A 23,831-nucleotide genomic window follows, 5' to 3' on the forward strand; every position below is an offset into this window, starting at 1 on the left:
ATCAGCCGGGCATGGTGGCGGGCACCTGTAATTCCAGCTACTCAGAAGGCTGAGATCCAGGAGGTGGAGCTTGCAGTGAGCGAAGATCGTGCCACTGCACTCCAGCCTGGGCGACAAGAGCGACACTCTGTCTCAAGGACAACAACAAAAAAGACAGCTTTCTAATGGTCTTTAAACCAAGTATATATTTTTCCTCACCATCCTCAAAACTCTTGCAAATACATATGCAAGTACTATATTATATATGCATATATATGCATATGCAAGTATATACACACATACCATGAATGCACAAGAAAAATTGTGATAGGGGACAACTGTGAAAATATTTCAACCAAATTTGGCAAGATAGAAGAACAAAATGGAGGAGTAGCTTTAGCAGATTGGAAGAACCCATACCTGAAGAGTACACAGGGGGATATGGATGAGAAGAAAGCTGATTCACTCCACCAAATCCTGGAGGACCCTGGGACCGAAAGTGCCAAGGAAGGCAGAAGGCATTGGTGAGGAATGAGACTGAACACAGGACAGGATTGAAGATCTATACAGGGAAGAGACAATCCATTCTCCTCCACCTCCCTGACACACTGAATGGTAGCAGTCAGGGCTCCACTCCTTTTCTTCAAAGCTTGGTGGGCATGGTCAGGAGTTTTAGGATTTTACTCTTAAATGTGAGTGGGTAACTAGGAACTCAGACAGATGAGGTCAGCCTGGAAGATAAGAAAGAAGGAAACAATAAAAGAAATGAATCTTGAAAAAAATGGAGACAATCCAGAGCACAAGAAACAGAAATCTTTTAAAGATTATTCATTGAATAAATGAATAGATATGTGATTAAATAAATATATAAAAATTGCAGCATGTAATTATGGGACATAGGTCATAAGTATATTGATATTTACTATGCAATTCTTTAACATTTTTATGTTTGAAATTTGATATGATAAAATGTTGGAAAACAGGATTCTCAGAGAAATACAAGAAAATATTTTATTCATAAGAAAAGAATATTTATTAGATTGCCATAAAAAGAATAATCATAAAACAAAAACAACTTCTTGCAAATCAAAAAAAACAGTAGCTGAGTTATTAGAAGGGTTGAAAACTTCAATCAAGAAAATCTTCTAGAAAGTAGAGAGAGATTGAGAAACAGAAATATGAGAACAAACATATCTAAGAAATTCAATATTTAATAGGAATTTCAGAAAGAACGCAAGCAAGAACACAGGGGAATAAATTATCAAATAAATGACATAGGAGAATTTCCCAGTGCCAGTATATCACATGAAAAATCCATAAACCTAAGCATATATTGTGAAATTTCAGAATATAAAGGAAAATAGAAGATTCTATAAGATTCCAGAAAAAAAGAAAAAGAGAGAGGAAATTTACAAAGGTCAGGGAAACAGAATAACCTGCAACTTATCCGTAGTAGCACTGGCTGCTAGAAAGCAATGGCACAGTGGCTTCAATATATATTAGCAGAGATGAGGGAAGGGAGGGGAATGAGCATTTTTAATCACATGTGGAAGCCCATCTAGGAGTCTAAAGGATATATATGCAGCACAAAGCAGGTTGCAAAGCTTTAATATTGTAACTCAGATGTAGGAGGGGAAATAATTTCATTATTTTGAATATAACCAATCAGGCCATCCTTTTGCATCCCCACTCACAGGAAATTAATAAAATGTCTATTTTCATTTAAACTAAAGCAAAGTTTGATCCAGCAAGTTTAACAATTCCCTTTCAAGCGCCTAGTTCTCATCCCCTTCTCCAGTCTGTTAATTTTATTTTTCTTTGCCCTCCTCCACTATACATACATGATAGAATAGAATCAATGCAACTGCATCATTGTTTGAATGAAACAGAAACCTAAATTTTTCAGAGAGATTTGATAAGCCTGTCAGAAAAGTGTATGAAAACTCCACACTGATAAATACTCCGCATTTACACCCAGTCCCCTTTTCAGTAGGAGATGGTATTTCTATGTCCTGACTGAGTGCTCATGCTCCAAAACAAAAGACAATACTCTTCCTAAAATCTGGTAAAACAGAGTTCACGTGTAGCTCAAAAAGCAATGGTCTGATTATGTGCATAGCCGATGTGCAGAAAACCACCAGATATTTCCATCTGTCCATCTTTATCTGCAGCTAATTGATTTCACAACTTTTCCAGATGTTAAAATGCCAAGCCCCATATAAAAATGTTTGCCAATCACGGTTAAGCCTGCAAATGTGTCTTTCCAAACAACGGGAAATACGGAGTCAGAGAGTCCCAGAGAGGAAAACTAAACCGCCGGAAAGCAGAAGAGGGATATTCATGCCATTGTTCCTTGAATTGGTTGAGGGACCCCTGTCTGCAAAGCACCATGATCCGTGCTCAGTACACACTCGAGATTAAGGGTCCTTGCCCTTGGGGAGCTTCAAATCCAAGCAGACGCAGAAACAGAAGAGGAGCAGTGTCCCATGTCAAGGTGCAGAAGGGTGAGCGGAGAAGAAGGCCACACTCATTAACAAAGGAAAGTTCCTCTAAGTCACTGGTTGGGCGGTGAGATGTTCCAGTGAATGAAATCATTCATATCACTATTCTATATGAAGAAACCATTTTTCAGAGTCCAAATTTAAAACCTGCACTTAACAGTGAACATTTGATGAACAAAAGGTTGAACTGAGTTTTCAGGAGCCGTTGTCATTCTGAACACCAAGTTTTCCCTTCACATGCAGCCTCTGCTTTCTCAAGGCTATGCTCCTGTTTCTCCCAGGACCTCTCTGTCCTTAGCTCTTTGAAATGCTCTCTTCCCCTTCCTTAAGGCCTCACGTGGGCCCTCCGACGCTTGGCTCTCACCCGGTCTCTTCTCTCCTCGTTCCCTCTGTAAGTGCCTTGAGCGCTGACCAGTATTTGGGTGACTGCCAACTCCACATCTTCGCCTGACCTATCACCTTCATTCAGTTTCCTGTCTCCACACCCATCCTGCCTGTTTCTCGGCACAGTAATCTATACATAGTGATCCTCTGTCACTTGAAACGCAGCTCTTCCAAAAGTGAGCTCACTCACTTTACATCCCAAACTGGCTCCTTGACCAGCAAGGAGGTCTGCAGTCCCAGCACCTCCACGTTCTGCCTTTGAATATAACCATTCAGGCCATCTTCCTGGGTCCCTGCTCACTAGGGAGTGGGAGGAAATTAACAGGTCTGCTTTCATTTGCAGCTAAGTTTGATCCCTAAGTTTAACAACTCCTTTTCTGTTTCTTTGTTTCTTCAAAAGTAAAAGGGGGACAATGACAGATGGCTGCAGCACCGGTAGTAGGAACCAAAAAGATAACAGATACCAAAGCATTTCAAAAACTAGAAAGTGGTATGCAAGAATAAGATATTACTTAGTGTCTCATAGATGTTATTTTTCACATGGGTCGTTGTTATCATATATATAAGTATGATAGATATGTTTTGTCATGCTAAACAGGATAAATATATTTTTTCACGCTAACATGGAAATCAACCTCACACAGGTCAGTGCCCAGTAAAGTGTGGATAGCATTTTATTTTTTGGAATAGTAAAATGTAGATTAAAAAGAAAATTATAACCAATTTCTTAGAAACCTTCAAGAAAGACACACAGACACTGCTGCAAGTATTTTGCTGTGTATCACATTTATATATGAATATAAAAACCTCATGTATCCCGGAACTTAAATGAAATTTTAAAAAGGAAAAATGAGGAAAAGATATGAATAAACAATGCATATAAAGTGAAAAAAAGGCCTATATACACATATCAAAATTACTCTGCCCTTTTTTCTACCTGCAGCTATAGGGTAGAGTTATAAAATAAAATTATAAAATCCTACCATGATTTTATAAATTGTGAAACAAAATTGCCCCAGGACATATACTTGTAGAACTTGAGTTGAGATCCATGAAACTCCCCACTCACCGGGGCAGGCCCCTGGGTGGTAGGTGGCATCTCCCTGTCATCTCCAGCTACACAAACACCATGTGAGAGGACCCTTGTCCTCTTCACTTTCACGTATGCACGCTCTGATTAGCTCATCCATTCTTCTGCCTGTTGACTCCTGCCATCACCACACCCACCACATACTTTAGAAAGCACAGGATAATTGAGCACTTATCACAAACCAGATGTTTTGGGTCAGGGGTGGGAACCATATTTGGCTCTGGGGCAAAGTAGCAAGAAGTTGCAAAAACTGTTACTATTTTCATTCTCTTTCAGAAACGTAAGAGGCTATACAAAGTGTGTCTACCTCTCTCTGGGTCAGGATTTTCTCTTTTTTCACTCTGCTCCTATTTCTAGGGGTTTGTCTTTCATCAGTCCTGCCTCTTTGACTGCATGTTTTTGCATATCCCTAATCTCTTTAACTTTTGGAGTTAGCGGGGATACTGCAGAACTCTCAACTGGGAATAGTCTAGAAATGGAAGAGATTTTGACTTTTTGCAGGGATATTTCTCATTTCCCATTTTTATTGAAAAGGCCTAAGTGTTCTGATTTTTTTAAAAATATTATTTCTCCAGCACCTCCACATCTCAGAATCTCCTCACCAGCAGGCTTCCTGGGGAAGCACCTGCACTCTCACCCGCTGACACCCACACTGTCACCCACTGACACCTACTCACATCCTCCACCTGCACCTTAATTCACAGCAATTGGTTTTCATCCCTTGCACTGGGCTGAAACCACTTTCTCATTTCAGATCTTTACATGGCTAGACCAGGAGCCTCTTACTGTCTGCATTTCATTTCTTCTCTTTGGATCTCATTCCTGAAGTTTTCTCCTGCATTACTACTCCTTTGTGATTCTCCCTTCTTCTCTGATAACTTTTCAGTTGCCTTTCTTCTGCTCCTTCAGCTGAATTTCTTAAATTTTATTCTTAGCTACTTTCGCTTCTCATTTTACAATTTATCTTTGCACTAACTCATCCATTCACTCAAATTCAACTAAAACCAGCTCTGTGGATATGCCAGACTCCTAAGTTTCATCGCTAACCTTGACCAAGCTCTTGAGCTTTAAGAACAGTTGTCAGAGAGCATGGATTTCTTACTGTTTCAGGTTCTCACTGATTACAAGGAAATACTCCCCTGTGTTGTGTGGGTTCCTGTTGGCATTTGCTCCTCAAAACTTAACTTTGGCTACTTGACATCCTAATCTAAGTGTTGAGATAAGATGTTTTGACCTTATCTTCTTATCCTTAAAGGATTTTGCAAGCATGTGTTTGAAGAACTGAACTATGTGACCGGAACTCTGTTAAATCCTGCTGTGAACTGAATGTTTCTGCCAATTCCACCAAATTCATATGCTGGAATCCTAACCCCCAATGTGATGGTATTAGGAGGTAGGGCCGTTGCGGGTGGTTAGGTCATGAGGGATCTGGGATTAGTACCTTTATAAAAAAGACACTAGAGAGCTTGCTTTCTCTTTCTCTGCTCTTCACCATGAGAGGATGCAATGAGAACAGGGCCCTCACCAGACACAGGATCTGCCAGCACCTTGATCTTAAACTTCCAGCCTCCAGGACTGGGAGAAATAGATGTTTGTTATTTAAGCCATGCAGCCTATGGCAATTTGTTATGGCAGCCTGAACTGACTAGGACAGGTCCTTATCTCTGAATGGGAACAGAGAACAAGATAAATTCTAAGGACAGGCCCTTGTCAGTTTGTAAAAATAGACAAGCCAAAAAGCATTATTTTTATTTTGCAGACAGAGGTTACAAGCCTTGTATAAATTACTTTAAATACCATTGGTTTAATTTCAATCCTTTAGAAATGCACAGTACAGAAATGAAAGTGAGAACTGTGTGACTGTAAAACTGTAAAAATTGTTTTCATGCATGGCTTACGAGCACAATCAGAGTCCAAATGGCTACACTTATCTTTAATATATACTTTATGTTAGCTATTAAGGAATATTGTTCTACAACGGTTGTTTTAAGTATATCTAAAAGATAGCAGAATAGTCGTTAATAATTTCAACAAATATTTAGGAAGTGTTCATTATGTGCTGTGATAAGGCACTGTGATAAGTGTTTTATATGCTTATTTGTTCCTCAAAAAACTTGATAATATGTGGTAGATTATTAATCTGTTTTATGCATGAAAAAACTAAAGCTCAGAAAAGGTAAGTAATCTACCCGTGGTCACAAAAAACACTATAATTCATGTTCATCAGACCAATATAAAATATTTAGAAAATATATTCCACGTTTTACTTAATATTATAGTGTTTTATTCACCAAATCATACAATTGTGCATATACTTATGGAAGAGGAAAGAAAGGACAAAAAGGATCTATTAAATCTCATTTCTAAAAAAGTAGCCAATAGAAAATGTTCTGTCTATCCATAATAAGGATAATTTAAAATTTTTACATTGTAATTTTCAATTTAGTTTTAGTAGCCTGGGGAAAAAAATCTCAAAATGATTGATTTTTTTAACTTATGTAATTTTAATTTGGTCTAGGAAATATGGATTATTAGGTACTCAAGAGTCAACATTCACTGAACTACATGTCAAATAATCCCATGGCCATATAAATTATAAATAAAAGATACCTAAATATGATTAAGTATAGGTTTTTAAAAGTGAGACTAACTTTTTAGCTTATTTTTTAATTGTGAAATACATTATACATATAAAAGATGGCATAAGATATTTATGCATAACTGAAGAATCATTCAATCAAAAATATGTATTAGAAGCTTATTATGGGGGATTCCAGATTTAGCACTGAAAATGTAAAGATCCTGGATATTGTCATTCCTAACCTTGGAAGAAAAAGGTATTCAAACTGACAATCAATGACTTTTATTCGATCCATCAGAGAAATTAGGCTGCAGGGCAAATGTTACCCTGGAGTAGAGGTGAATTCAGAGTCACAGTCCAGATCTGCTAACCTTGACCAGAAGTAACCAGAGCCATAAACTGTAAGAACACTTAAATGGTCATTTTTGATGAATTGCTGAGGCTGAACATGGACTCCCATGAAAGTGGAAAACTCCTGGGAACTTCAGTCTTATGGGGCCCCTACACTTCTGTGGATTTTACCAACAGGCACTCCACCAGGTTCTCATGGCAAAGATCTGAGACAAACCTCCTAGTGGCTCTGACTAGGGGACAGGAAGAGTAATGATCATGAAATACACCCAGAACCTTTTCCATTTAAAAAGTATACTCTCCACGGAAAAACATTTTGGCAAAGTTTGATAAAAGCAGGGGGAAGAGCATTCCTCCCATCCCAAACCTCTCTAACCTTCTCTTCTCACCTAGAGGAAAAAGGATTTAATCAACATGGGTCAGGGCTTCAAAGAAATAAAATTGGGAATGGTGCAGCCAGAAAGAGGATGGAGAGGGGAAAACCAAAAGCTGTATCACTAGAGAAACACCTGTGAGGATCACAGCCCCAAGACACAGGCCCACCAAACGACTGATATTTAATTAGAAGCTACTCACTTAACAAAATTGAAGCAAAACACCCACTAACCTAGCATTCTAGATCCAGCAAAATTATCCTTGAAACATGAGAAATAAAGACTTTTTCAAACAAAAATCTGAAGGAATTCATGACCTGCAGACCTGTCTTGCAAGCAATGCCCAGTAAAAGAAGTTATTTGGGCAGAAGAAAATTGAAACAGAACAGAAACTTAGATCTACCTAAATAAATGAATACTGAAGGAATAAGTGAAGATGAAGTAAAATACCTTATTTTTTAAATATCAATTGATCTAAAAGTATGACTTTAATCATAACAATGTATTGCATGGTTATAGTATATGGATAACTAAAATGAACGACAGCAATGTCATAAGGGATCAGAGGGGAAAATTGGGAACTTTGTTCTAAGATACCTACACTACACACGAAGCAGTATAGTGTTATTTAAAGGTGGACTTAGATTAGTTTTGAAATGTATATTGTAAGTCTAATGCAACCGCTGAAAAAAAAATTAAAGTATAATTGAAGTGCTAAGAGGAGATAAAATAGAATCCTATAAAATGCTCAGTCAAAACCAGAGAAAGCAGGAAAATAGGTGAAAAAAGAAACAAAGAAGGGCAACAAATAGAAAACAATAACCAATATGGTAAATATCAACCCAACTATATCAGTACTCACTTTAAATGCAATGCTGATCTAAACATACCAGCATTCTCACAATGAATATTAAAATAAGTCCCAACTGTAAGTTGTCTACAAGAAACCCCTTTTAAGTATTAAAATTAGGATAGGTTAAAAGAGAAGGGATGGAGAAAGATAAATGAAGCAAACACTAATTAAAAGAAAACTTGAGTGGCTATATTAATTTCAAACAGAGAAGACTTCAGAAAAAAGAGTATCAAGGATAAAGAGAAGAATTACATAATTATGAAAGGGTATATTCCCCAAGAAGACATGACAAAAATATTTTGTACTAAGAAAATGAAAATACTACATAAAATTTGTGGGATTCTACAAAAGAAATACTTAAAGGGAAATTTATAGCATTAAATGCATATATTAGGAAAAGAAGGCCAGTCACAGTGGCTCATGCCCAGCACTTTGGAAGACCGAGGCAGGCAGAACACTTGAGCCCAGGAGTTTGAGATCAGCTTGGGCAACATGGTGAAACCCCGTATCTACAAAAAAAAAAAAAAAAAAAAAGAAAAAATTAGCTGGTCACAGTGGCGTGCGTCTGTAGTCCCAGCTACTCAGGAGGCTGAGGTGGGAGGATCTCTTGAGCCGTGGAGGCGACTGCAGTGAGCCAAGATTGCGTCACTGCACTCCAGCCTGGGCAGAGTAAGACCCTGTCTCAAAAAAAAGAAAAGAGAGAAAGATGAGTTATAAACACTTAAAGCAACCAGAAGAAAAAAAACTATAAAAATTAGAACAGAAATCAATGAAATCGAAAACACAAAACAATAGAGAAAATTCATTAGAACTAAACCTGTTTTTCTTTTTGAAAAGACCAACAAAATTGATGATAATCCTTTAGGCTCCAAGACTTAACTGAAAATTCATTTCTTCCCACAAACATTCACTGAGTGCCTACTATGTGCTAGGCATCAATCTAAAGTGCAACAGTGAATTAAAATAAATTCCTCGTTGCCTTTGTGGAGTGTACATTTCAATGGGGGAAGGCACACATGGAAAATAAAGCAGAAAAATACAGCAGGAGGTATGATGGGGGTGGGGTTGGATGATCTTATTTTACAAAATGTGATCAGAGAAGGCCTCTCCAGTAAGGTGATGTTTTAATAAAAAAGAAAGTGAGTGAGTTGTCAAGATCTATCCAGCAAAAGAGACAGCAAGGGCAAAGTCGCTGTGGAGGTGCTCAGCAGGTTTGAGGAACAGCAAGGTCAGTGGGGCTAAAATAGAGCAAGCCAAGTAAATGGCAACAAGGTTGGGAAGTGCGGATCATGTAAGTATGGAGTTTGGCTGTCATATGAAGGGAGATGGGAAGCCATTGGAAGGATCTGAGCAGAAGAGAAACATGATCTGACTTGTGTTTTAAGAGGATCACTCTGAGTACTGTGTGGAGAAAAGAATAGGCTATGAGGGGTCAAGGGTGATAGAAGGAAGACCAGTCAGTGGAAACTGCATTAAGTCAGATAAGATAGGCTGGCTTAGATTAGGGTGACAGTGGTGCAAATGGTATGTGGTCTGAGTCTGGGTATATTATGAAGGAAGAAGCAACGGGACTTTCTGATGAATTAAACATGAAATATGTAAGAGATTATATAGTGTGGGTATTTGTCCCCTCCAAATCTCGTGTCGAAATGTGATCCCCAGTGTTGGAAGTGGGGCCTAGTGGAAGGCATTTGGATCATGCGGGTGGATTCTTCATCAATGGCTTGGTGCCCTCCCTATGGTAATGAGTTCATGTGAGATCCAGTTGTTAAAGAGACAGGAACCTCCCCCAACTTTCTCTGGCTCCCTCTTTCCTGCTCCCGCTTCACCCTCTGCCATGAGCTAAAGCCTCCTGAGGCCTCAATCTCAGGTATTCCTTTATGGTAATGCAAAGCGGACCAACACAAAAGAGTCAAACATAACAAGATTTTAGGCCAGAACAAACAGAACAAAGAATTTACCAATATAAGTGAACTAACTTGCTTTAGAATTTAAAAAGTATTATATACATAAACCAGTTCATTTTTTACCAGAGGACAGGTATTCAATAGATTAAAATCTCATTCCATTCTATCATGACATAAGGTATTTCATGATTTTTTACCAGATTTTAATTCTGCAACACTCACTAGTCAGATATCACTTTGCAACACTGGAAGCTTTCAATCAGAAAAGGTTTTATTATAAGAAACAATGACATCAGGTAAAAATGCAAAAAATTGTGCAATTATGGCAAAATGTTTAAAAATATCTACACATTTGCCCCCACAGGACTACAGTACTTACTACATACCTGAGCACTGAACATTGAATTCCATTTTAAACTGCTTTACATAGGGAATCTGATTCCTTGATGATCACATCCATTTGTTCTCATGACCAATAAAATCAGCTTGATGCTTAAGCATCAACTTCGTAGAACAGAAAACAAAGATGGAAAATAAAGAGTACAATTTCTACTTTCCTGTAACATAGTAATACCAAGTCCAGTTTTCAATGTGTGAAAAATATATAGGAAAGTGCTACATACATTCTTCAAATGCAAAAACAAAGTTAAAGTGGAACTGGCATATGTTAGACCTACATTTTAATTCTGTAGTACCCATTGTGTCTTTTACTTAAGGTCTTATCACACTATGAAAATGCACCTTAAATATCTAAACATAAACCCACACATGTCACTAATCTTAGTTTTCTAGGACCTCTTCTGAATCCATTTTAAAAGTGGCAAAATATCCCAGCTATATAATTTAAACAAATAGTTCTTCATACAAAATTCAATATATATTCTACTCCCATAACAAATCCTAAGCCTTGCTTTTGACACACTTAACTTAGATCGTACCCTCAATATAAATTGTTATAGCCAAAAGATCAACTATTGTGCAGGCTATAAGAATAAATCTACTGTTGAATTAGCCACAGTATGTCATTCTCTTATATAACATACAGCCCATGAAAATTGCTAACTCAATGTTCTATGTCATGTTTTCAAGTAATACATTTTTCTAAATACAGAAGATTGTCAAAAAGCGGCAGGAAATCTTATTCAACAAAGCTTTCAAAAATAAATTACATGAACATCTCTTGCAAAAAAAAATTGTTTTTTCTCTCTCCTCAGCAATGCAAAACTGTAAAGAATGATTTTTAAAATACACAGTAATAACTCCAAAACATCATGATGATAAAAACAAAAACAAAACAGAAGATAAAACTGGGGAGGTAAAAATGTTGACAAAGTTTATACAGAGATTACAGACATACTATCAACACCAATAAGAAGAAACCACATATCTAGCTACGACTAGATTTTAAAATGTTAATTCTAGAAATGCTGTCCATTTTAACTTCTGCTTCAGAAAACATTCCCTACTTGTAGAAGTCTATGTAAAGCAGTTTTGGAAAGTTTCTGAAAAACGAGGTATGTGATGCAAAGAGGCAATGTTTTCAATTTGTTTCACAGTATCACATTACAATTTGTGCAAGATTTTTAAAATACGAACCATGCCAGTTTGCTTTCAAGTGAATACAAATATTGTGATTGAGGGCAAAATCTGTCCTATGCTTATACACTTTATGAATTATGCTAGGCTTAGTAAAATATGTTACTGATCCAAATGCCTGCCTTAGGTATACAAATAAGCTGGTTTGTCCTTCATGTTAATATTCCTAACTGATTGTTAGAAATTCATCAGTTAAATGCAAAAAATGCTTTAGTACCTAGAAAGCTATGGTTCTGTTCACTCACTCTTTTCCTTTTCAATCACCTTCAGCTAGAAGGAGGATTCCAATATAAAAGTATTCATCACTGTTAAGTGCAAAAATGGAAAAAAAAAATGAGGTTTTAATTGTAATATGAAACTTAAAGACATTAAATTAGACCACTGCAGGAATTTTGTTTCTGGAAAGCAGAATTTTAAAAGTAGGTATAAAACTTCACATTATGCTCTGTGCAGAAGAGAAATAAGTTACCTTTCCTTGTACCAATAATGAATGGACAGGTAGATGGAAGAGAAGGTTGGGCTACAAATGGCCCATGTTAGTGCAAACTGGGTATAATGTTCCTACTATTCTAAGATTGAGTCCGGTTAGATGAATAACTGGCCATATCCTCCTATCACATAAGTAGAGAATCTCGTGAAATCACAAGAGTTCAACAGGTAAAGTACTATGGCCATGAAATCCACACCAATTTGAAAGATAGGCATAGGCTCAGACCATTTAAATCCATCTAGTTATACACATGAATTAAGTTAGACTAGCACCAGCCACCTGTGAATATGAGCACTTTTCCAGATTTTCACAAATGAGACAGTGTTAGCACTTGAAAAAGTTATCGACAGAAAACTGCCACTTCAAAACTTTAGCTTAACTTAAAATTACATGGGAAATGGAAACAATCAGACTAAAAGCTCTTTCTGAGACTAATTTTTTCTTCGATCTACTCTAATAATAGAACACATTTAAATCTCAGTACACTTGAAAACAGTACACAAAAATAGATACATATAAATATTAAGAATGAGGATCTAAGTTAGTGCTTCTCTGTGTTACAGAGGTCACAGCTAAAGTCCTAGTGATATTGCCTCAGATTGTTACCCGTATTTAAAATTAAAAGTCACATTAAATGAGTTTAGATGTCTTTACCCAATAATACCCTAAATGCTCTTACAAGAGTGCATAGTTGTCCTGATTCATCTGGTACCTCAGTACTATTTATCACAAAATTATAAAATGAAATGATTAATTTTATGCCAGGAAAAAAAAATGCTGATAATTGCACTTTGTTATCTTTTCCTTACTGAAATGAAACGTCACAAGGATGATGGAAAACCCCTCCCTACCCTGCAATCTTTAAGCATACCCATTTTCCACGTATAAAACTCTCTCAGCTTTCTGAAATACTGTCAGCACTCTTTTGTATCAAAGACAAATCTCCCAAGAATGAGATGCCAGTGATGCACTAAGGCCTGCTACTCATTTAGAGTACTTTCTGAAGACACTGAGGATACAGTTTAGCAACAGCACATTCAAAATGCCGGCCAAGGTCCCAGAGCCGATCTGGGGTCTCATACACTTTCATCCACTGGTCAGCAATGTCATCATATTGGTAAAGGGAATTTTTTCTGCTGGTTCTGAAGACGTGTTCTTCAACAGTCACTTGAGTAGCTCGAACAAATAAATGGAGTTTGTTCTGGAAAAGTACCAGTTTAAGGTACGGATTTATGGACTGATCACATGGAAAGTCTTTCTTACGAGTCCATTTATTTAGCTCAATATCATAGGCTTCTACAGTAAACATACGTTGATGATTTCCACAGGTTCCAGCTATGTAGTAGATAGAGTCCTTGTATACAGCTGCTAAGCCCTGGATTCTAGGCACAGTCATGGGGGTTAAGAAACCCCAGTAGTCTTTTTGAGGCTCATAGAAGAGGAAAAATTCTCCTAAAAAAAAAGAAAAAGAAAACAAGAATATGTAAATTTTTATGTTTGGTTTTTGGCTATATGTTGTAACTACAACCTCTGAAGATTAAAGGGCATAATTTTCTATGTATTTCACTTTCTAAAACATTTCTTTTATAATCTCCAGAGATACATTCATATGGGTTACAAAATACCTTAAAACTTTGTCATTCCATGACACAATATAACAGATAATATTATAATCAACCTGAATTGGGAGGTTTGTATTGGGAAGGTAAAAGGAGTTACTTGGGCTTGATGGCAGAATTGTTAAGAGCTTGATTCTGGCAGGGCACAGTGGCTCACGCCTGTAATCCCAGCACTTTGGGAGGCTGAGACGGGTGGATCACTTGAGGTCAGGAGTTTCAGACCAGCCTGGCCAACATGGTGAAACCCCATCTCTATTAAAAATACAAAAATTAGCCAGGTGTGGTGGCAGCACCTGTAATTCCAGCTACTCAGGAGGCTAAGGCAGGAGAATCGCTTGAACCCAGGAGGTGAAGGATGCAGTGAGCCAAGATCACGCCACTGCACTCCAGCCTGGGTAACAATGTGAGATTCCATCTCAAAAAAAAAAAAAAAAAAAAAAAAAAAAAACACAAACTTGATTCTATTTGCTCCATCCAATTTGTGTATTTATAGAAAATTCATTTTACTCTAGCTCTAAAAAAGCATTATTAGTAATGATCAGCCAGTAAGACCAAAATGCATACATGTAACATCATCATAAATATGCCATGATAAATGTGTATGCTATTTAATTAGAAGACAGCAGATGGAATTGTGCAGATTTATGCGTATGGGTCACTGATGTGCTTACCTGAATGTTGCTATAATGCAAAGAGAAATATTCAGCAGGAGAAAACATGACTTTAAGAAGAGAGAAAACACATACATGGTTTGTGACGTTGACTTTGAGTCAGTTTCTATTTTGATTTGATAATAAAAAGGTATGCTGAGTCAGACTGCCAATATGAAAATGTCTGAAAGAATTACAGTAGTGAAGATTTAATAGTTTTGCTAATTATAGCATTTGTTTAAAATCTTTGTAATAAAAATCTGAACCCTTTATGAACAGATTAAATGATACTTCAATAGCCACAGATAGGACAACATAAGCTTCTGACTATGCATGTCAGGTTTATTTATGTAAAGAGGCTTTGTTTAGATTGGAAATACCAGATTCTAAATTGAGCTTCCCCTTGAAAACCGTTTTGAACTAGGGTTACTCTTATCTACAAATTCAACTACCTACTTCATAACAGTGATGCTTTGCCTTCAACTAACTTAAAATAGCTTGTAAAGCTCCCAGATTTGCTCGCACATCATCTGCCCTTATTGCCTAATTTGTAACAGGATTCTTGATAAATAAGGTAGGAAATTTAAACTTTGTAATGTGTGCTACTTCTCTATAAATTTCTTATAGATAAGAAAGTAAAGACGACACACCAAAGAAGTTGAATGTTAAAATCTAAAGTACTCTTTAATAAAAGTTAAAGCTAATAATATGCAATTAAGAAACCCTTAGGGCTTCAGAGTCCTCTTATATAAAATATAACCTCAAATTAAATGATGTTAATAATTCCAGCCCTGAAATTCTATTAATTCATTGCTGGTTTGCTTTAGTATTTGCATTAATATACAAACTTCACATTCCAAATAGGAATCTAATTCTACCTCTATCAACTAACAGGCAGTAAGACCAAAATACACACATACACAGACAGCTTCATCATACTGGATGACATAACCTATCCAAGTATACTGGATGGATTATACACCCATTCTTCTATTCCATTATTCCTCAAGACAGCAAACCCAAATCATGGCCTATGCTTCTATTTAACTAAAATAAGGAACCAGAGAGTACAACTCCTTCTGAGGAATTAACTTGACACTGAACTTAAACAAATGAGCTCGGATATTACTAGGAAATTTTTAGTTAAATAAAGGATTAGAGCAAGGAACACAATTTTTAAAAGAAAACAATGGTGGGAGGCCAAGGTGGGTGGATCACTGCAGGTCAGGAGTTCAAGACCAGCCTGGTCAACACAGTGAAACGCCGACTCTACCAAAAATACAAAAATTAGCCAGGCGTGGTGGCAGGTGCCTGAGACTGAGGTGGGAGAATCATGTGAACCCAGGAGGCGGAGGTTGAAGTCAGCCAAGATCATGCCACTGCACTCCAGCCTGGGTGACAGAGTGAGACCCTGTCTCAAAAAAAAAAACAGAAAGAAAGAAATGAAAGAAAAGAAAGGAAGGGGAAGGGGGAGGGGAAAGAAGAAGGAAAGAAAACAATGGGATAAAGGCAGTCATGCATCAATTAATGACAGGGACATATTCTGAGAAATGCATCATTAAGTGATAGTTGTCCTTGTGCAAAGAACATCATAGAGCATACTTACACAAATCTAGATGGGAGCTTACTACACACCTAGGCTACATTGTAGCCTATTGCTCCTAGGCTACAAAACTGTACAGCATGTGACTGTACTGAGTACTCTAGGCAACTGTAACACAATAGGAAGCATTTTTGTATCTAAACATATCTAAACATGGAACAACTACAGCAAAAATATGCTATCATAATCTTATAGGACCACCATTGTGTGTGTGATCCATCATTGACCAAAACATTACATGGCACATGACTGTATATCTTCATAGAAGCTGCTCCTTTTCCTTTAGTAGTGTGAGAAAAACATCAATTAAGAGACACATACGAGGAATAAGGATGTTGCTATTATCTACACTGCATTAAACATTCAAGCAACTAAAATGTGTAAGAAACCAAATAAAAGGAAAATATTAGTTATCACAAATCAGAGCCTTGAATCAAATGTCTTATTTACTCTGACTCAGTCACTCTACCTCTACTGTATTTTTGCCAAAGTAGTAGTCCTTAACAGTTAAAAAAACAAATAAAAAAGAAAACAAAACAAAACAAACACTACATATATCAGATAGTCCCACTTAAAATGGCAAACCAAAAAAAAGTGACATCTCAAAGTTTTCTGGTGAAAAAAATTGAAAATGTATTATGAAAGGCAACATAAACAGCAGTGAAGGTGAAACTTGAAGACTATACTTCCAAACTCTTTGTAATTAAATTTCATAACTTTTGCAATAATAAGGCTTATATAAAACTCTTCGGTAACTAAATAGTATAACTTAATTAATGCTTTGTTCTTTTCTCTTTTAAACTAATCCAGTAAATTCCATAGAATACCAGTTGCTACAACATCTCAATTTTACTCAAGAGCAAAAACAGCCATGTAACAACCTTGCTATTTATTTCAAGTCCTACAAACTACTCTGAAATAGTTATCCCAAAATGCCAAACTATTATTTATTAAAGAATGTTTTCAAAAATAGTTATTCTACATGATATCAAGACACAAAATCATTAAAAAGTATAGGATTATTTTAGTAATTTAACAATACCTTTTTTTTTAATTCAAGAGTTTATTTTCTTTATAGCTCTTTACAGAACAGACTGTTCCAATAGTTTGATAAGGAAGCTGGAGGTATTCCTCAATTAACGGGAACACAACTGTTTCAGTATAATTAAGTAAACCACCACTTGATGTGTTACCCTTCCATGAAAAACTAAATCACTTAGGCACCTACCCTGTAAAACATAGATCTTCTCTTTGTACTCCACAGCATTATGAAATTCCATTGCAACTGGCATCGCACAAACAGTCATCCAACAATTCTCTCTACTGTCGTAGCACTCAACAGATTTTAGTGAGTTTCTCCCATCACCTTCATAAACGCGACCTCCAATTGCATACATTTTACCACAGCAATAGACAAGTTTGCAGCCTATTCTGGCTCGAAGCAAGGATGGTTTGGATAGCCATCTATTGGTGGAATGATCATACATCCAGAAATCATTTTCTGCCTTATGGTCGATGGAGACCTCACTGCTGCTTGGCCTGTACCCTCCTGCAATGTAAATGTCATTATCTGGTGATACAAGAATCCCAACTTCTCTCAGGTCATTTGGTGGTTTGCATAGTTTAAACACCCTTCCTGTGACTATATCTAGACAAGGCACTGTTTGCTTCTTTCCTGAGTGTTTGTGGGCAGCATCAAAACATATGATCATTTCAGAAGCAGTCATTCCAAGCCTCTGTGTACAGCCATTGGTGTTGGATGGTCCCTTTTCTACACAGCTTTTGGCTATAGCCTGTGCAAACTGAGGTGGAATTTTCTCTACAAAGGTATCTTCCATCAGAGGAAAACGTATGCATTTAGCAAAAATTTCTGGAAGGTGCACTTCTCTTTCATTCTGTTCATGTTCAAACCACCTTATAATGCTTTCATAAACATGCTCTTCTCGGTCTACGTTTAAATCGTCACTGTCTAGAATACTTATCAGTTGGTCTTTTGTCAACTGGAGAAACTCTTGTTCTTTGGTGACACACAGAAACTTTTTACGAATGTATTCTTTTGATCGATCTCCGAGTTCCTGATGACCATAATGATCAGCAAAGATAAAGACCCCAATAGAATTCTGTGGGTCCAAATGACTGATCATATACTTAGCACATTGGTCTTGGATTGAAGGAATCTGGAAGATGCTAGCTGCAGTGAACAAGGCTTGAACATTGGCCTCTGTGAGAATAACTCTGGAGGTGTAGGCATAGTTCAACACTAAATCCATCGATTCAGCTTCAACACCAACTATTCGAACTTCTTTTTGAGTACTTTCTGTAAGGCCGCTAGTGAACATGGATCTAAGAAGGAAAGAGTGGTTAATATTACACGTATGCTATAAATCAAAATTATTGTGGCAAGATTTTAAAAGTACAAAGTTACCACAAAGATAACCTTTTGAAACAGAATATTTCCTAAAATAGTCCCTGATATTCTGAATAGGAGTAAAAATTGATAATGTATCAGAAGGATTTAGTCTGGCTAACCTCAAACCCCATATTCTCAGGGCTAGCCCGCTGTGTGCCAACTATGAAAAAAGGAGAGTACACCTAAGTAAATGCAAATCAAAAGGTGACACACATATTCCAGGTCACTTTATTTTCCTAGAAGCCCCTATCCAGAGTTCTGGTCAAGATGCCTTAGGGACATCAGATCTTAAATTGGGCCATGCCAGTCAAAAAGCTTAAGAATACTGGCCCGGTATGGTGGCTCACGCCTGTAATTCCAGCACTTTGGGAGGCCAAGGTGGGTGGATCACATGAGGTCAGGAATTCAAAATCTGCCTGGCCAATGGTGAAACCCCATCTCTACTAAAATAAAAAATTAGCCAGGCGTGATGGCACATCCCTGTAATCTCAGCTACTCAGGAGGCTGAGGCAGGAGAATCGCTTGAACCCGGAAGGTGGAGATTGCAGTGAGCTGAGTGCCAGCCTGGAAGACAGAGTGAGACTCCATCTCAAAAAAAAAAAAAAAAAAGAATACCTATAAAGGTATCAACATGATACATTAGCATACAAAGAAACAACCTAATAAAAACTTTTCATGTCCTAGTGAAAATTACAAGGCAACTTGTATCCAAAATATATCTTTAAAATGTTCCTCTTAGAAAAGCAAGAAGTTATTTAAAAGTACATATTCTCCACCTACTCCTTTTTAAAACTGTCATCTTTTGAATGCTGCCTTAACCATTATAAGTAATATAATAATCACTTCACTTACCCTTGGAAATTTAGAGAACATTTGCTTAAAAGGAAATACTTCATTTTCTCAAAGATACCATATTTTACCTACCTAAATCTAGACATAAATAAAGATTACGGTAGAGTCAATATATAATGCCTCTTTTAAACAGAGTTTAATAGTTAACTGATTCTTTGAAGATAATGGTTTTTAAAACCCCAAACTTTTACCTTTGAGACCAAGTTGGTTTTTTCTATTATTAAAATATTGTTGCATTTATGGGATTTTCTTGACCGAAACATTAAGCAGCCTGGCTCTTTAAGTATTAGTCACTTGCAAACACCATTTGCCTTTCTTTTCGCTCCTTTAAAGTTTCATTCTAGATGATCCAGACTCATCCTATTTAATTTTTGTGATGTTATGAAAAATGAATTGCAAAGATTTCCAGTCACTTAAAAAAATCTCTCAAATTCATGGAATTAATTTTAAAATGCAGTATGAGAAACACTGGAGTTACAAGGACTCAACTTGCTGCCCAGGTTAATTATCTTCAAGTCCTGTTTTTACTTCTACAATGTACATTTTAATTTAGTATCACACTGGCTTTTTTGATGACTAAAAACTAGATGTTCCTACGTATGTGCTGGTTTTCAATTCAGGTGCTGAAAGACTCACCTATACAGCTACCAATTAAAGAGAAAAATAAAGCCCTGCATTAGGGAGAGATTAACTCCCAAAGAAAGACATTACCACATATCCCTTTATCATGGGAACTACTGCTGCTGACTTGAATAGGTGCATCTTACACACAGGAGTGGTCTCACACTTCATGAGTTTTCCTCTGTTCTAGTAAGTTCTTCATGTAAACTCAACATAAATGAAGCCAGGGCACTTCCTCACACAAAATCCAGAGCAGCAAAAAATTTCTAATAATCATACAAATTTCAATTCTGATGAGTTACTGGTATCATGAAACAGCCATTCCAGATTTCCAGCTGTTCTAATTCTTCCACTAGTGATGCAAGACGTAGAAACACTAAGTATGATTTTCTACATCCCACACAGGAAGCAGCGCTGGTACCAAGAAATTTCGGTACAAAAACCTCTAGCAAGAGATCAAATTCTAATCCTTGAGTTTTCTAGCCAAATATCTTTATTTCAATGCACATATCGTATCCCCAGAAAATTTCTCAAGTATTTTTTACTCCTTTTAAAACTTGACTTAATAAAATTAAAGAATTTAAGATTTTAAGGAATCAAGAAAATTAGGAATCTATCATAGCATACTTCTTTTAAAGTAAAATTTTTTCCTAGGTCTTCAAAAATAAAAAATGAAACTGCAAGGTGAAAATGTCATACTTATGTAAAGTTACTAAGTATACTTATTAAGTATTATACTTAATAAGTATACTTAATATGTATACATATATCATACTTATTATGTATGCTTACTAAGTATTATACTTAATAAGTATACTTAGTAAGCATACATAAGTATGACATTTAAATGATATAATCCAGATTATTAAATTTCAGTAAGATATAGACATTTTTACTTTGCAGTTTTTGTTTTTTTAGTTTTGTTTTTGTTTTTACTATTCAAATGCAATATACAATAAAAATGTTTTAAAGGAAACTGTACCCACTCTTGTTCCTTAAGAGTCATATGGCGACTAAGAAGTCTGGCTCTGGAATCAGATGTAGCCTCTGCCATTTACTTGTTGGATAGATGATTTAGGCAGGTTATTAAAACTTAATCTCACTGAGCCTCAGCTTCTTCATAAGTAAAATGGAACAACAACTATGCAGAGATAGGATTATAAAGATTATATAAGGCAATACATGTAAAGTAAGCTTAGCCTACAGCTTGATAAGTAGTAACTGTGACATATATTTAAACATACAAATGACCTAACCATATCTAATAGATAATCTCGGTAAGTGAATCTCACTAGAAGTTTCCATTACCAAGCCAAACTTCATACTTTCTGCATATGTGATTTTTTTTTTTCCAGCTCACTGTCTTGCTATGATTAATACTTAGTAGTCCAATGACCTACCCTAGGCAAGTCTAAACGGTTACATCACAAGCATCAGACTGAAGTGACTATATTTAACCCAGTATTCTGAGAAAGAGGAACCAGAAACTACTGTTGGAACATTATATGGTTATGTGCCCTATAAAGGTAAGCACCTTCAAAAGGAAAAATCATATTCAGAGTGTGGTTGATAACTTTACTATTATTTATGCACCACTTGTGAATACTGAAAGGCTTAAAGTGAGCATTTGACAAAAAAGAAGTTAAGCCCACGCAGAAAACTGCCTTTTCCACCAATCTTAAAGTAGGAAGTTATTTTTCAGACCCAAATTTTTTAATTTTACTTTTAAAAGTTTTATAGTAAACAATATAAGTAAAAATAAAAACTTCGTTTAACATACTTCTAGAAATCTTGGATATTATTAATTTGGGGCCTTAGGCACATAGAAACTATATTCATTCTTGCTTTGACCCCCATAGCATTTAAACAATCTATTGATGGTAATTTGTTTTTGAAGGAACATGCTACATGTTTTAAACTCTTTTATAAAAGATCCCATACACTAAAGAAACATGCATTATGGAAAACTTTTTGAAAGAAATTCTAGATCAGCACTGTCCAATAAAATTGCCAATGATGAAAATGCTGTATCTCTGTGCTGCCCAATATGGCAGCCACTAGCTGCAGGTGACCACCAAGCACTCAAAAGGTGTTTAGTGTACCTGGGGAACTAAATGTTTTATTTCATTTAACTTATAATTTAAGTTTAAACAGCCACACATGGCTACTGGCTTCCATACTGACCAGCACAAGTCTAGATTTTCTGGTCATTTACCTCAAACACACACACACAGGCCCACTAACTTAAAAACCAATCACCCGAAATCTAGAAGAATCCCTCAAGTCAAACGAAGGTCTTAGTAAGAGAGGACCTGTTTTCTAGTCTCAAGAAACAAAGTCATTGGTTTCATTTCATTATCGCATCTCAATATAAACATCAAGTGGACAATACTGAGGGGGAAAGGGAGCTTGGTGCAGATACCAACAGAAGTTCCTACCATCATCATACCTGAAGTAAGGGCTGATTGCAGCAAGAACGTTTCTATGACAGGAAAATGTTTTCCCGTGATCCACTTCCACTACAATGTCTGTCAACTGTCCTTCATCGTACATTGTTTTGAGTTGCTTAAGAATACTGCAAGCATGGAAGGGGTCCATGGCATCGCTGGCTGGGTCTGAAGATGGAATCCCATTCGGTGTTGGGGAAGACTTACTTAAATCTAGGAGGAGAAAAATCGTACAACCACAAGAAGTGCCGAGCCAGTTACGGCATCGCGGGATTTTTCTGTTTGTGTATCTGCTTGCTAGGCTTTTTCCCCCTACAAATATATACAAATGTCTGTGGATATACGCACGACCTCGTGGGACCGCGAGTTTAGGATCTGGGAGACAGAGGGCGGAGCACGATCGGCGGAACAAGTTCAAAGGCCAGCCTGCTCCTGCGGAGCCCGGCGAGCCCGGCACCCGTGCTCGCGGAGGGAACGCGCTCGCAGCCCAGGCGAGGCGTCTGCGCGGACTCCGCCGAGAGCCGAGGGCAGAGCCTCACGAGGGAAGCTCGAACAACGGCGGCCGCCGGTGCCCCCTCAAGCCGCCTCCCGCTGCCTCCTGGGGCGCAGCGCCAGCGGGTACCCAGCCTCCCCATCCCCATCCCGGTCCCGCCGGACCGCCCACCGCCCTCCGCACCATTCATCCTCCCTCTTCTCATTCCCCTCCACCGCTTCATCCTTCCCTCTAGCTCCGCACCCCTACGTCCTCATCCCACTGCCTGTGGCCGGCCCGGCCCACCTTCCCCCTCACCTCCCTCCACGCCGCCCTGGCCACCACACGACCCACCTGCCGACGCGGCCATTTCTCGATGGGGCCCCGGCTCCAGCTATTTAAAAAGGAAATGTCATTTCGCTTCTCTAGCTCCCGGGTTCCGGCTCTTCTAAGCTTCCCCTGGCCAATGGGGTGTCCTGTGCATCTGGCTCCGCCCCTAGCCTCCGAATTCCTGGCGCTGATTGGCCACGGCGCGAGCACATGCGTGTCGGGAAATGTAGTTTGATTGCCCCGGCTCCCGCGTGGTCCGGGTCGGGCGGAGGCCCAAGCCGGGAATTCCTATTGGCTGATTCGGATGGAGGTGGAGAGTAGGGAGCTGGCCAGCCTGTGGCCGTCGAGCGCGCAGTGCCTGCCGGGAGAGGTAGTCTTCTGGCGGAGGAGAACTGTCATTCTGAGGGGCTGGGGTAGGGAAAGCTCTTCAAGTGCGAATTTCCCCATTTTAGGCCTCTCTCCTGGCCCCCGGCACATTTTTTTACCTTTTTCTTCTTCCGTAAACTTCCTGCCAGTGACTAGCTTCCGGTATGAAATCAAGCTCTGCGTGAGAGCTGTAAAACCAGAAAAATTTGGAAATGGACAGGAGGGCTGTTGTCCAAAAATGCAAAGGAAATCTGACGTCCCACCCTGAAGAAAAATATCAGAAGGCCCAAAAGCAAGGCGTCTCTGATGAGTCACCTATGACACCCAATTGAAATAGCATCGCCTTGGCCGGGTG

General features: G+C 37.8%; 1 protein-coding gene across 3 annotated transcripts; it reads right to left on the minus strand.

Moving 5' to 3' along the window:
- Window positions 1-10,273: 10,273 nt before the first annotated feature.
- On the minus strand, window positions 10,274-23,220 carry KBTBD8 (kelch repeat and BTB domain containing 8). Of its 3 annotated transcripts, none has more exons than XM_054483124.2 (4): window positions 23,135-23,220; window positions 22,311-22,521; window positions 17,207-18,321; window positions 10,274-13,558 (listed from the first exon to the last, which is right to left on the minus strand). In XM_054483124.2, the coding sequence occupies exons 1-4, from the start codon at window positions 23,148-23,150 to the stop codon at window positions 13,095-13,097; spliced, it is 1,806 nt and encodes a 601-aa protein (XP_054339099.1). In that variant the 5' UTR covers window positions 23,151-23,220; the 3' UTR covers window positions 10,274-13,094. The 3 variants fall into 3 exon arrangements, with proteins under 3 accessions (XP_054339099.1, XP_054339098.1, XP_054339100.1); XM_054483123.2 differs by having other exon boundaries at window positions 10,277-13,558; window positions 22,311-22,620; window positions 23,135-23,179; XM_054483125.2 differs by lacking the exon at window positions 22,311-22,521 and having other exon boundaries at window positions 10,277-13,558; window positions 23,135-23,172.
- Between the last annotated feature and the right edge of the window lie 611 nt (window positions 23,221-23,831).

The sequence above is a fragment of the Pongo pygmaeus genome, chromosome 2 (genome assembly GCF_028885625.2).
Source record: "Pongo pygmaeus isolate AG05252 chromosome 2, NHGRI_mPonPyg2-v2.0_pri, whole genome shotgun sequence".
Taxonomy (NCBI): domain Eukaryota; kingdom Metazoa; phylum Chordata; class Mammalia; order Primates; family Hominidae; genus Pongo; species Pongo pygmaeus.